The sequence below is a fragment of the Hypomesus nipponensis genome, chromosome 28 (assembly GCF_054491055.1).
Source record: "Hypomesus nipponensis isolate SF chromosome 28, ASM5449105v1, whole genome shotgun sequence".
Taxonomy (NCBI): Eukaryota; Metazoa; Chordata; class Actinopteri; order Osmeriformes; family Osmeridae; genus Hypomesus; species Hypomesus nipponensis.
In genome coordinates, this window is record NC_140388.1 from 9,369,124 (window position 1) to 9,384,084 (window position 14,961).

Consider the following 14,961-nt stretch of genomic DNA (forward strand, 5'->3'; position numbering starts at 1 on the left):
CCCTCTCTCCCTCTCTCTCCAGAGGCCGCTCAGCGATTCCCCGGGAACCTCTCCGCCCCCAGCCCCCCCAAGCCCAGCCCAGCGGTGGGAGGAGGGAGCAAGTACCACACCTGTGAGAAGTGTGGCTCCAGCATTGTGTAAGAGTCCATCTGGCCCTCCGCTCCGGCCTGCTCCCTCTGGGGAAACCCGAGGACGCGTTGCGCAACTTCTTAAACACATGTGACACATACAAGCCTTGGCAATGATACCGTGGCCTTAGGCATGTGTTGTACCTCCATAAATCTACAGGAACATAATGAGTTGGTGGTGCGTGTGTGGGCCTGGTCGTGTGGTTTGTGCGTTCTCGTGCTGGTGGTTTTTGCCATGTCGCCGCAGCCGGCAAGGTAAAACGACAACATCTAAGAGGGGTGTGTTTGTTTTGTGTCTCTGTGTGCAGCACCCAGGCGGTGCGCATCCTCGACGACCGCTTCCGCCACCCGGAGTGCTACACCTGCACAGACTGCGGCCTCAACCTGAAGATGCGCGGCCACTTCTGGGTGGGCGAGGAGATGTTCTGTGAGAAGCACGCCCGCGAGAGGTACCAGGGTGTGGGCTCCCCACCACGCGCCACTGTTTCCCCCCACCACTGAAGCCCCCCCCCCACCACCACTGAAGCCCCCCCCCCCCACCACTGAAGCCCCGCTGCCCCACCCTGGACCCCCAAGACCACCTGATCTTCAGTCACAGACCCTGGGCTGGGGATTGGGTTGTGGGCGTTGGCCGTGCACTAGATGTGCCTTTTCTATTAGCCTTTACCATAACTTCACTTTGCAGTTTTATCATACAGATTTTTTTCTTTCCTGTCATTGTACATGGTTTGGAAGTGTGCTTCTCAATGTCCTTATCCCAGACCACGTAGTCTATCTGGGTTGATACTGTAGTTGGCTCAAATGATAATACTGTACATCGGCATCATATAAACCCTACTACACGACAGGACTGGTTTCCTGGTTGTACGAGCAGCAGAGCTATGATAAAAGCCCTTTAAATTCCTATTGACTTCTCAAGATCCATTGTATAAGTAAAAAGAGACCTAAGATTGAAAATGACATAATTACGAATGGTGTGTGTGTGTTTGTGTGTGCGCAAGAGTGTTTTCTGTGGGTGTTTCTGTGTGTGTGTGTGTCTGATGGTATTTCAGTTTGTTCATTCATTTGAAGTGCCTGATTTATATTTGAATAACTGATTGGGTTTTTTGTTACTGTCGAGTATTAGGCCTGAGGCCTTTAGGTTTTCTTCTTCCTCTTTTGTAAACACGACTACAGTATTTAGGAGAAACAACTTCTTGCCAATCTATACTTTAATTATGCTTAAACTTTTGCTTGTTGGTTAATGAGGGAATATTAAGACATGCTATATACAAATGATCTTTCTTTGTGAATATATTTTTGATGGAGAAATACACCGTATTAAATTGTTTATTTGCTTAACACTGCACATATACACAATGCTGCATGACTTTTGTTTAGTTTGAAAAGGATTCACTTCAGTTGCATAGGCACGTAGACCAAAACACAACAATAACTTTTTATGGTGCACCTAGTCACACAGAATGAAGGTTTACATGAAATTCAATATGTTCTGCATGGTGAAGGGAGATTTTCCAGAGAGACCCTTCATGTACAGGTTGGTTTTGTCATGCACAGTGATGTTTAGCTATAGGTGTGTACATTTATGCTGATATAGTTTGTTGTACATTTACGTTATTCACAATATACTGTAGCTTGGCCTACCGCCTGTATCCTGAGAACTAAGTGAAGTCGACTGCTCCTTGGCAGTACTCACTAGTAAGGTCCCAGGTGTTTGTACAGTAAATGACATCAAGTCTCCATGGACGGCCAGTGCCCTATTCTCACTAACTTAAAGGTGAATCGACATGTTTGCATGATGCTTTGTTTAAAAAAAATAAATCACATCTTTTGATGCTGTCTAAAAAGCTATCTAGTTTCACTGATCTTTGTTTGCTTCCTTGAGAATCGGAGAATGTGTGGGGACTTGGGGATGTGGCTTGGATGTGCTCTGCAGTTTAGTTTTTAGGCCAGGAGAGGGCCACAGTGAGAACACTTTCTGGCATGTGTTAAGTGGAAGGTTATTCTAGTGTGGGAAAAATTATTTCATGAACACTCCCTTAACTGACATTACTCATATGGATAGAACCTTGTAATGATGGAGATGAATTTTAGGCACATAAGTCAAACTTTATTGCGTTAACTACGATATATTGCGATCAACTTTGGTTTGTTTTAAAAGTAAATGATTGGAAGGGCTTTACTATTTTTTATTGATAGTACATAGTTACATCAATATTTCAGAGATTTGGGGTATAAACACATCCAAGTTGCACGGTTGTGGTTTTAGCATGGATGCCTCAGCGATATCAAGAACTACCACTAGATGGCGCCGTCTCATTGTAGAACACTGTTTCCAAACTAACGACAATCGAACTTTCCTCTGTGTGATTTGTGCGACTGTCCCATCCCGTGGCAGCCGGGAGCGTCACTTCCACCCAAAGACATGATCTCACCTCTTTGTCGTCTCATCCCTCCTTCCTCACCCTTTCCACCTTTCAGTTTCCCACCATTCCTCCCTCCCTCCTTCTCCCCTTCCCTGCTCCACCTGGAATGGAGTCCAGATGTGGATTGGAGGGAAGGAGAGATTGCTTGCTTAGCTATATAGAGAGAAGGAGAGGAGGGGGGGTGGGGGGTGCAGAGAGAATGTTGGAACGACATAAAGGTTTGTCTGGATGCCATTAAGTACAATTTGATGTAATGTGCAGTTTGGGACGTGACATTTAAAATGGAAACTGTGCTCTCCAGATGAGAGAGGTCTGAGGGGGGGAGGGTGGAGGGCTGGGGGCTCAGCAGTCCGAGGGGGGTGTTAAACTTGAAGCCTTATTTAACGACTTGGATAAACAGCCCTCTGTTTCAGGCGCCGAGACCCTCGTTCTTGAGGTAATCACGGCGGCTCAATGAGTGTGCTCCAGTGTACAGTATCATGAACAGGAATAACAGCGCGGTGCTCCGGTGTGCAGGGCAGAGCACACTGCCCCATTGTGGAAGCAGGCAAGCTGGCATCAGTGAGGTGCCCGGGTGCCTGGATGTACTGGTGAATACATGTCACCCTCAATTGCACCGAGTCCCCCCCCCCCTTTTTTTAAATGTTTTTTATTCTCCCCTGGTTCACCTTTTCATATTTCAAAATGAATTCCAGATTTTACATGCTAGAGTTTCATACCTCTTCTGCTTCTCGTATATCAAAAAAGTGTTGTTTTTTTAGAGGAAATCTGCGGAGCGCTGTGAGGACGTGTGGACAAAGGAAGACTTGTTGAAAGGAAACTTTCGGAACTATACGGCCTTGTGTGTTTGTTTGACTGTTCAAAATAGTTTTAGGACACAAATACTTCTCACTTGACTAATATTAGCTGCAAGAGTGCATTTCAAAAGGTTTTCCTCTGTGATTCCACCACAGAGGAAAATAGGAAGTTTCTTTCTTGCAGAGGTTTGAAGTCAGTGTGCTGCACTCTCTATTGATGCTGCTGATTAATGATCATCCCTGCATTGCATGGTTCTCTTCCAACATCCATACAACTATGCAGACTTGTTTTTGTATGCAGACAAGTAATATCTTTATTTATTGGGGCTCTAACAAAGTCTCTTCATGTTTCCTGTTACAGTGTACTGGGACAAGCTGGGCTAATACTACTTGGGATAACGAAGTGAGTAAGACAGTTCACATTCAATAATAATGGGTACCAGCATTGCTGAGGTCACCAAGTTATGAAAACAGTCATGAACTGAAATCACAACCAATCACAGGCAGTAAAATCATTCATCTATTTTGCGGAGCTCGAGGACAGCCTACGAGCCATGGGCTTAGGAATGATGTAGCCTATTATGCTTTACATCTCAGCACCGAGACGGAATTAATATCAGCACAAAACTGTACAAACAACATGTGGCGTACAAGTGCTACTTGAGCAGTATTAATGTGTGGAGTTAGCTCTTAAGGCTTGCAAGCGGTGCAAGCGGCAAGATCTTATTGTTGTGGTCATCTCTTCTGATATGAACTTATCTCCCGACCTTTCCCCTGCCCCGCGTCTCTCGTGATAACTTATCAGTGTTTTAAGTGCCAAGTTTTCCAGCAGAACGTCAAATGAATGTAGGCCTACATAAGAAAGACGTCTGGGTGATGTGTACACAACACTCTGAGTCTCGCAGACTCTTTTCTGTATTCTCCACACGGTGCTCGAGCCAGGACCATCTCCAGGCTTCTATAACCTGGTCGCACGCAAGATCCTGTACCGTAGTTTATGGAAAACGGCAAACGGGTCTTAGTGCCCACGGTGTGGGGGGGGACGGGACAGGAATTGTCCCTTCTCTTTCTCTAAATTCGTACTTGTTCACTTGGACAAGACGACTGTCCAACCTTTTAAGATGTTTTTTGAGTGTGATCAGTCGTTCGACTTTCACGCCCACATTTACTCCAAAACGAATTATGAAACCCTATGCTATTCCATGTTTTGTGCTATTATAACATTTAGAACTTTTCTATTCACATTAAACCTCAACGTACGCACATTAGACTGAACTGTAAGTGTATGTTTACGCTTGCATGCCCAATTTCAGTGCTACCCCAAAAAGAAACGTTTAATTATGCATGAGCAGCGCTAGGACCCTGCGGATTAGTGCGCACACGGCGACGGAATGCGCGCACTTGGGGTAGTAACTGAATTTGAGTGTGACAGAGTGGCAAGTAGGCAAAACCGCTAGATTTTGGAAATTACAGAGCAGACTACCAAGACCTTCTCTATCCTTGTCTACATTAATATATTCACTTTCGGGATTTTTTTTCTTCACAAATTGAATGCAGAAATGCAGAGGAGGATCTTGCTATCTTTAAACGACACATTTTAAAACTCCGGGAAGATCGAAACGAACACATTTTGAAGTTTATGAATTAGATGCATTCACTGAAGGACAGTAGACCGCTTTCAATTTGATCAAAGCCACTGGAATATCGACGAAACAAATTGGTTTAGGACAGATAACAGTGATCACATTTCACTTCTGTGACTCGAAGATTCAAGGAGATAAAAACTAACGGGCGAACCTAAACTTCAACTCCAACCAAACACAAAAAAGCTCCGCTTCACCGGGAATTGTAAGGATGAGAGAAACATCTGTAGCGATCTTGTGCGCGCAAGTTGCCATGACATAACGGGATATCGGAAAGGCTTTATAATGATGTAGTTGGTTTATAACTGACAGGAGTTGCAGCCAACGAAAGAAGGAAAGAAAAAACTGTGTCAGCACAGAGCAAGTGAGCCCTCGTCCTCGGATTCCTCACGGTGAAGAAATGGGATGACAGGGCTCAGCTGACGTGACACTGATTAGGACCATGTTCGTGCCCAGCGTTGACATCCCGCTGCCGGGGCGGCTTCTGCTGATGCTGGTGTTGCTGTGTGCCTCTGAGTCCAGGCCAAACCCGCCCTGCCCTGGGCTCATCACTAGCGGCTGTAGCTGCACCGATGATCGCACCAAAGCTCATTCCTCTCCGGTCACCCGGAGAAGGGTCAGCTGCAGTAACAAGGAACTTTCTGAAACCCCCGATGCCAGCCTCATCCCGAACAGGACCGTCACTTTGTGAGTGATACCGTAGTATGCATTGGTTAAAACTATTTTACATGGGGCGTTGTTTACAGGGGTCGATAGAGATGGCACATTAAAGGAACGTGCTTTACGCACACGTTGAAAGGCCACACTGATACAAATACGTTTATTTGACCATATATTAGAACTTCCAAAGATTTCAGCCTGTCAAATCATCCTCCAGAGTCATCCTTTGACAAAGGGTAAGGGGTTATAATGGGGGGGATAATGTGAATATTATTCCGTTATCTATTTCTTGGCCTTTAAAGTGGAAGAAAACCTTGGAAACGTGTGAAATTATGTCTAATCACCTCCAGACCCTTTATCCTCTGGGCATGGATGTTCTCTGATAATAAAATCATGCCCTGGGTTGTCTGAGGCACTGGCTATGATATTAAGCCTGTCAATGGGTTGGGCATAACTCAGTGGTAGAATTGCTGATTTAACCACTGTTCAAGAAGTTTGCTGATTTAAATCGCCCCCTGTTTGTTATACATTATTTATTATTATAAATGCTACGGGGTTGCAGCTCTGGCCTAGCTCTGACAGCGGCTAGGCTCCCAGTCCCGGTCAGCGGTCTCTGAGAACTAGGTGAATAGACTGGCTGGTCTGTTTCCTGACGGCAGACTCTCTGAGGGGGAGTCATCATTTGGCCCAGCCTCTTTGTCACAGCTCTGTCACTTTAAATCTGCCTCTGACCCCATAACACGCACTGGGGTTCGGTGCTCGCATCCTCCCTGCCTGTCCGCCCCCCTCTCGCTCTCGCTCTCGCTCTCGTTCTCTCTCTCTCTCTCTCTCTCTCTCTCTCTCTCTCTCTCTCTCTCTCTCTCTCTCTCTCTCTCTCTCTCTCACACACACACACACACACATATGCACTCACACACACATACATACATACACACACAATCCAGCTGACTTGCCTTGCTAAACTTGGATAAACATAAACACATTTCCCACTATTTGTCTCCTCCCCTCCCTGCGCTCTAATGGCGGCTTGGCTCCTTCTTTTAAAACCATAACATCCCAGCCATCTCAGACAGCCGCCTTACAATCGCCTTCTGTTCAGGAAGGAAGGGTGACCGGCCGCTCTTCAACCCACCAGAGGGAGAGACAGGGAGAGAGAGAGCGAGAGAGGGGGAAAGACAGAGAGAGGGAAAGAGAGAGAGAGAGACAGGGGGAGAGAGAGAGAGAGAGAGAGAGAGAGAGAGAGAGAGAGAGAGAGAGAGAGGGAGAGGGAGAGGGAGAGGGAGAGGAGAGGAGAGAGAGAGAGAGAGAGAGAGAGAAAAGGAAAGAGAGGGAAAGAGAGAGAGAGAGAGAGGGAGAGAGAGAGAGGGAAAGAGAGAGAGAGAGAGAGAAAAAGGAAAGAGAGGGAAAGAGAGAGAGAGAGAGAGAGGGAGAGAGAGAGAGGGAAAGAGAGAGAGAGAGAGAGAGAGAGAGAGAGAGAGAGGGAAAGAGAGGGAGAGAGGGAGAGGGAGAGAGAGAGAGAGGGAAAGAGAGGGAGAGAGGGAGAGGGAGAGAGAGAGAGGGAGAGAGGGAGAAAGAGAGAGCACACTGTCTGAAACTTTAATCATCCCGGGGGCCATTTTTAGCATGATCAACTGTTATTCTAAGACGGGAGGATGTCATCAGTTAGGACCCAGGCCTCAGGACCTACAGTAAAGTGTCAGAAACACAGTGACCATTGTACGCACACGGTAACGTCACAAGCAGAAACAAGACGCGCGGTCCGATGGAGCACGCACAAAACAGTTGCTAACTATTACCTAACCCTTTATCCCTCCAACTTCCTCCAGCATCCCAGAATCCTCCTCACTCGACCAGTCAGAGCCTCTCTAGCTGCACATGGGCACAGTAAAAAAAAAAAAAAAACCTCAGACTGACCAATAGGAGAAGGCATAAGGAGGCACAGCCAGAGGATTTGTGCCCTGGGGAGACTGAAACGACCAGCGGTCCATTTACAAGCCCTTGTGTTTCTGCTTAATAAAGGCAGCACACAAACATCTGGAGAACACATTGCTAGGAGCCAGAGGAAAGAGCTTGGGTGGCAGCAGTACATGCGACTGAAGACTCCTCTCGTCCCGGCACCTACAAATTCGCCTTTATTTGTTTTCCTATGTGTTTTTAGCACACTGTGACACTTTAACAAGGCTGTGTACCAAAGGGCGGGCCGTTCTCATCCTGTAACCCCCCCCCTAGTGAAAGCAGCCGCCATCTTGATTATTTATCGCTCGGTTTCCGATGTAGCCTGTGACTGGTGAGGTGATTCGTCGGGACTTTGGGGTGAATTTCTCCTGAGCGGGTCGTGCTCTCGTCCTCAGGTCGTGACATGAGCTCCAGATGGGGAATGTTAGAAGCGGTGTTGATATTCCTGTTATTCCTGACATTCCTCCGTCTGCAGAGAGACTCCAGACTGCGTCTCAGCTGCACCAGGGGTGGCTTCGCTCAGCTCTGCCCCTGGCTCAGAGCTCCCTCAGCCAGCCCCAACGCCCTCTCTCCTGGGGCAGGTAGGATGGAGGATCCTTCTGGTGGTTGGTGGCTGGTTGAGGCTGGTTGGGGCTGGAGGACAGCAGGCTGTGGGCTTCCGGGGCTGGTTCTGTGTAATGCACAACAGCTGGCCCCCATGAACATTCCAGCTGAGGCCCCTTTGCCTCCTGGGAAATCCTAACGGGGGTTTGTTTATTAAAACTATTCGTTGGCTGTTTGTTGTTCCTGCGGAACTTGAAGGAAGGAACATTGAGCTGTCTGTTGTCACCTCTAAACTATCTACGTTACACCTCCACCTTAGAGACTATAGCTCACCATGAGAGCTATGTAGCTACGTTTGAGTCCAGAGGCATATTGCAATGGATGGAATGGCCATTACAATCTTGTAACTGTAGCGCTCTGCTTTTGTGTCCTACCTATTGTGATCAAACTTGACACTTTGTAAGTTGTTTATAGCCATCAAGGTCTATTCTCAGCCTGCCAGAACATCGTCATCTTTTCCACTTTCTCCCTCTTTCTATCTACCTCTTTCTGCCGCCTTCTCTCGATCTCTACCTCTTTCTCCCTCTCTCCCCACCCTTCTATCGTGAGTTCATCCACACGCAGTAACGCTCAACCTAAATATTTAGCCGTCCTGGTAGGAAACTGCCTTGTCTAAACTTCTTCCAGATGTGGGCCTGTGCAGGGCCCGTGTTTAGGACTAATTACGCTCGTCTGCGATGGCGCTGAATCATCGGGAGAGGAGAGAGGAGGAGGAGAGGGCGAGAGATGGCACAGAGAGGACAGGGGAAACGGACAAAAGGAGCCGAGACAGAGTATAAGAGATGGCGAAGCGGTAGAGAGGACTGGAAGGATCACCCGGGGGAATGTAAAGAAGACGGGCGTCCAGGAGGAGAGGAAGAGGGAGAGGGGGGAGAGAGCGTGCGCAGGAAAGGCGAAGAGAGAGGCAGAGTCTGGAGGCTTGGCAGGCTGTTCAGAGCGATGTGTCCCTGGAGACTCTGAGCTTCCCAGCCTCGGCCCTGGCCCCGGCCCCAACCCCAGCCTCAGACCCAGCCCAACAGACCTCAAGCTCCGGGGGAAGGGCGAGGATGGTGAAACTAGTTTATAACTCTATAGCATTAGAGACCGGTATCGTATGTAACTTATGTAATGTAGCGTAAAGTGGTAGGGGGAGGCAGGTAGGAGGTGTGTTCTCCAAGTGACGTGTGACACTCTTAGGTTGGGATGTCCTGTTTAGGCAGCATTTGGATCATCTGAGAGAAAGTTCCTTAGTAGTCTCAATCACGTCTCTACTTGTCTCGACTGTTGTCTGCTTGTGATGACCTTGGCACAGTGGGCGCCAAGCCCAAGAAGTAGGCACAGATGCCCAGGGACAGGACCCAGTACAGTCCTTGGCTGCCAGCTGCCAACTGTGGAGTGGAATGTGTGGAGTTGACCCGCCCCGCCCCCCCCCCCTCCACCTCCCATCCCAGCGCTCCCCGAAGAGACAGCTGCAGGAGTGTTGCCTGGGTCGGGGGTGGGTGGTGGGTCGGGGGTGGGTGGTGGGTGGTGGGTGGGGGTGTCTGTACAGTGTGACTGGGAGTGTGCCCATGTCCATGTCCATCAGCAGACAGAGGCTCTATCACCTCAGCAGCGCTCAGCCCTGCTTGACCTCCAACCCAGATAACCCCTTCTGGTGAGCAGTGCAAACATGAAAACGTGCGAGCGCTTGAGTTGACCCAACCGATGCACTGGATGAGCGAGGGCAGCGTTAGGAGGGTCTGCCGGCGATCTGTCGCCGCCATCGACAGACCGTGACGTCACATTTGTCCGACGGACAAGCGTGGACCCTGACCGTTCTCGAACGGCGGCCATGTTGTTTGTTGGGGTGTTGAGGAGAGGGACCTGGAAGTGGCGGCGGGGCGGCCGCTGGGCGGCGGCGGTAAGGGTCAGGTCTGTGGCTCAGTATGTGTTGAGACGGGAGTATGTCGATGAAACGACCCCGCAGCCTTCTTATCAGCAGGGAGGATTCCTCCAGAAAGAGGGGAGAGGGGGGGGGAGAGGGGGTGGGGGGGGAGACCAGGCAGCCCAGGCAGCCCAGGCATTCCTGCAGGCACTGGGTTTATTTATGTGGGGTAAGGTGTTGAGAGGAGGGGGAGAGGGCTCTCCTCCACACATGCTAGGTGGGGGCACTGGTCAGCCGTAAATCAAGAAAACAAACAAAGGCCTGACTTTGGATGGCGCGGTGTTCATTGCAGCCTCGCCACCTGTCCGTGCCACACAAACCCTGGACCTCACGCTGGCAGGGTCAAGGTAAAAGTCACATGTCTTGAAGGATCCTGTTGTATAACCCGCACTGTAGTTGTCAGGTCAGCCCACTCTGAGGAGAACATGTCTCAGCTATCACGGCTGAGCGTTAGCCGGTCAAGAGGCCGACAAAAACAAGAACACATGTTGTCTTGGAAACGTTACACCTCTAACTGTTGTCTTGGAAATTTTACACGTCTTACTGTTGTCTTGGAAACGTTACACCTCTTACTGTTGTCTTGGAAACGTTACACCTCTTCGTGACTTCTTGTTAGTGTAGGTTTCCTTTCATACAACTCCTTCTTATCGTCCTCAAAAAAATGCCTGACTCTGGTTGTTCTCACCCACCCCACCCCACCCCACCCCCCCACCACACAGCCTTTCCCAGCCTCCATCTCCCAGACCTCACCACATCAATGACCTCCACGCTATCTGCTTTGGGAATAGTCTACAGTGCATTGACTCAGACGAGGGGGTGTGTGTTGAATATCCTCGTGGCCAGAACTGGGTGGTTGTACAGCATGTGTGTGTGTTTGTGTGCTGCATTATGTGAGAAGACAGGTTTAAGGTGCCCATATCTGTTATGTTGACGTAACTATGAGGGAACAATGGATTATTCCTTAACTAGTAATTACAGCAGGTTATTTAACTTTTTATTGAATATGACATCATTTAGAGACCCTCAAACTTGAATCTCAGTTTAGAAAACGTCATTGAATCAAATCAACAAACTCAACAACCTTGTTAAGTAATTGTGGGCAGAATGATTGTGGCCTTTTAATTTAAAAAGCAAACTTTCTTCCCAGCAGTCTCTGCTTTGGAGCAGAATGCTGGGTATGAGAGAAAACAATGAGACAATGTGAGTCAGGCATAGACCGCATTCCACTTGTCTGCAAAGCCTAGATTCACTAAATTGCCTCGTTAAACAGTACAATCTTTAGACAGTGATTAAACTGCCCTCTGAATTGTTGGACACAACAATGAACTTTCTCTTGTGGTCAGTGTTGGGAGCAGTTTACAGGGGAGTTTTGCGTGGTCTTTACTGACAGTAACATATATGTGATTCTTTATAAAGAATATTTAACTTGACAATACACAAATGTATGTTTACATCTATGACAGCATGTCATTTGTAACATGAATAGCCTTAGAATTGAAGAGTGGAAGAAAGATCCAGAAATGGATTGAATTTGTTGACGTGAATTATAATGTTATGATTATTGTCAGTTTGAGGAGATCGTGTCGATCATCATCTTAAGAAACTGAGCTCAAGGGTGTGTGTGCATGTGTGTGTGTGTGTGTGTGGGTTTATGCATGTGCTCTCAGTACACACATGTGGTAGGGCGTGCATGCCCTCAGCTCCCAAAATAAAACCATGTCCTCCCCTCCTTAATTAGAGAGAGTTTATAAAACCCAGATTTTAATTTTAGACCGAGAAGCATTTTAAGGACTGCTTGACATGGTATGCACATGCACACACACACACGCGCGCACACACACACACACACACAGAAAGTACACTAAAACTAAGACACTGCATAAAATAAGCCTGCTGATCACTTACACACACACACACACACACACACACACACACACACACACACACACACACATACCCTCCCTCCCCCACACACACCCTCCCCCACACACGCACACACCAAAAACCACAGACCAACAGACCACATAGTCTTACTCTCTTGCCCAGCCTGGTAACCCAAGCACAATGCAGGATTCTCGATAATAAGCGGTTCTCCAAGTTAGACACAGGGCCTTTTCCCTCTGCCTGTCCACTCCCAATCCAGGACAGTATCAAAATACATTTTTATACAGTACAGAGTATCCTTCTCATAAAGTGCCTCTATGTTTGGCAAATGTTTATCCATCAGTCTGCCCAGAATCGTTATCCATATGGCTAATGCATTTAACTCGATCAGAGCTTGCTGCATTGTAATGAAAATAATAAACATTTTGCGTACAATGACATGGATGCTGCTCTGTGCATGACAGCTGATAAATAGGCCTGCTCATCTGGCAGCACTCCCTGTTTCCTGCTCAAGTCTCTCTGGAGGGTCAGGGGACAATGGGCACATTCACATCTCCAGATGCATTTGCTGCTAAAGTGCCTTTTGTGCTCAAGGGCCTTTTAGTGGCCCGTCTGCATTCAGCGGGGTGACCCGGGCCCAGCACAGAGCCAGGCTCCCCCCAGCTCGGGGAGACGCTGTCGGGGTGCGGAGGAGGCAGGCTCCTTCTGGGGGGGGGGGGGAAGGCTTGGCTGCCTCTCCCCCTCCGTCCCCTGGGCTGGCTCCGAGGACCTGGAGGACACAGGCAGCTAGCGGATGGTCTCTAGACGAGCTCTCCCCTGCTGGGACACTCAGGAGACAAACTCCCACTCAGCACACTGCTGAACTGGACTCTCCACAGAGAGTAGGTTGTTTAGAAGGGTGGGCTTTCTCTTCCACACATACACTTTTCCTCTTCTCTCTACCTCTCTCTCTCTCTGTCATACACACACATTCTCTCCCATTCTCTTTACTTGTACATGTCTTTCCTTCCTCTCTCTGACACACAGACCTACACACACACACACACACACACACACATTCTGCCCCTGCTGAGAGGGGGCTCCTGTTGATAAAAGCCTGCAGTAATTGGTGCAGGCCTTCATTAGTGGCAGAACTGAGGGCTGTGACATGTCACAATGAAAGTGTGTGTGTGTGCGTGCGTGTGCGGCCTGTGTGCAAGGGACTGCTTCAGTAGCCAGTTAACAAGCAAACACACCCTTTAACGTCATGCCCAGCCCCAACGTGTGTCTAATCCAGACTCTCTTCCTACATCACTCAGCTCCCTTGCATATCCCTACGTTATTTTACACCAACCTCTGTGTGTGATGAAGGTATTTTACCGTAAAGGGATTTGTTGCTACAGTATTTCACAGTAACACCTTTTCAAGAAGTCCTGTCTTCCAGTGTCGCCCCAGTCTTTCTTAAATAGATATTCTTTGGCATTTTGTCGTGCTTTATTGGACATTTTCAAGTGAAGTGTGACAGGAAAGGCTACGAGAGAGAGCGTAAGGAAGACGTGTAGCGAAGGGCCCGGTCCAGATATGAACCCAGGCCGCCTCTCTCAGGCCCCATCCTGCGTGGTACTGTACTCGCACTAACCCGGTGAGCTAACAGGCCACCCCAGCCTTCGTCCTTCAACCCACCTCCACCTCAACCCCCCCCCCCCCCCCGGGGGGGGGCTGGAGTCCTGCCGGCCGTGAGAGGGCCGCGGGCGAGGTGCTACGTGACGTAATTTCATAAGGGGGGGGGGGGGGTGTTTGATCTATTCGACGTGGCACCCCTGGAGCCTGGGCGGAGTCGGAAGGCAGCGTCAACAGCCAAATGAAGTCATGAATCGTCTCGTAAATCTGGCCTCGCGGGCTCCGTTTGCCGAGCCGGTCCGTCTTCGTTCCTTCCTCGCGAGTCGCTGTGTCTACTGAGCACTCGTCCAGAATCTGCCAAAACACTAGGAATCAAACTCGAAAGTCTGTGAGTCGAGATGACTCGTGCCCAGATATCCAAGGACAGGGTGACGTAAGCCTACAATGATTTGATGCCAGACAGACAGTACGCCGCAGGATTATAAAAGTGCAGTGTGAAAAGAAATAAAAAGGCTCTTATTTGACTTGTGAGAGGTTGTTGGCCTAGCTCATCCTCACAAGCATTCTCGTTCGACTTCCAAGTCCCTGACTTGCATATCCGCCATGCCTTTTTAACTGGCTGTTTCGTATTGTCAGGCTGTGGCCACACATTGAGCAACATTCATTATCTGACTCGTATGGGTCTGGGGAGTTAGGGTGCTGCGAGGGGATTTGTGGCACATGACCAAACTCTTTCAAGAGTTCTTGTCTTTCGCCTCGCGTGTGGTCCCAGGCCTGAGAGGTCTATCCACAGTTAAATTATGTTTACACAGTGGCACGTTCTGTTGTTTTGACTCTCTTTATTACACTGAACCTGCACCTCTCGCCAATGGTCTTAGGAAGCGCGCTATTGGCCGGGGTGGGACAAGAGGGCGGGGTGTCAAATCCCCTCTCATATCCTCATGTTGTTCCACCTGCGTGTGTGTTTCCACTCTGGGCTCTCTCTCTCTCTCTCTCTCTCTCTCTCTCTCTCTCTCTCTCTCTCTCTCTCTCTCTCTCTCTCTCTCTCTCTCTCTCTCTCTCTCTCTCTCTCTCTCTCTCTCTCTCTCTCTCTCTCTCTCTGGCCTGGAACTATCTGGGAGTGTGGGTCCTTGGGGTAGGATTTAAGATTAAGCCTTGGGAGTCGTGTGTGTCTCTGGAGCACGTCTCTGGAGCACGTATCTGGAGCACGTCTCTGGAGCATGTCTCTGGAGCACGTCTCTGGAGCATGTGTCCGGAGCATGTCTCTGGAGCATGTCTCTGGAGCATGTCTCTGGAGCATGTCTCTGGAGCATGTCTCTGGAGCATGTCTCTGGAGCATGTGTCCGGAGCATGTGTCCGGAG

General features: G+C 48.9%; 2 protein-coding genes across 2 annotated transcripts in view; both read left to right on the plus strand.

Annotated features, from left to right (window-relative positions):
• Positions 1–653, plus strand: part of pdlim2 (PDZ and LIM domain 2 (mystique)) — a 29,438-nt gene extending 28,785 nt beyond the window's left edge. The window contains exons 9-10 of the mRNA XM_084695226.1: positions 23–137; positions 437–653. Coding sequence (XP_084551352.1) covers positions 23–137; positions 437–629 — 308 coding nt within the window. The 3' untranslated portion in view covers positions 630–653. The remainder of the gene's footprint in view (positions 1–22; positions 138–436) is intronic.
• A 4,759-nt stretch (positions 654–5,412) lies between these two features.
• The window catches only part of adgra2 (adhesion G protein-coupled receptor A2), a 36,916-nt gene continuing 27,367 nt past the window's right edge, over positions 5,413–14,961 (plus strand). The window contains 1 exon segment of the mRNA XM_084694520.1: positions 5,413–5,681. Within this exon segment, the coding sequence (XP_084550646.1) occupies positions 5,437–5,681 (245 nt within the window). The 5' untranslated portion in view covers positions 5,413–5,436.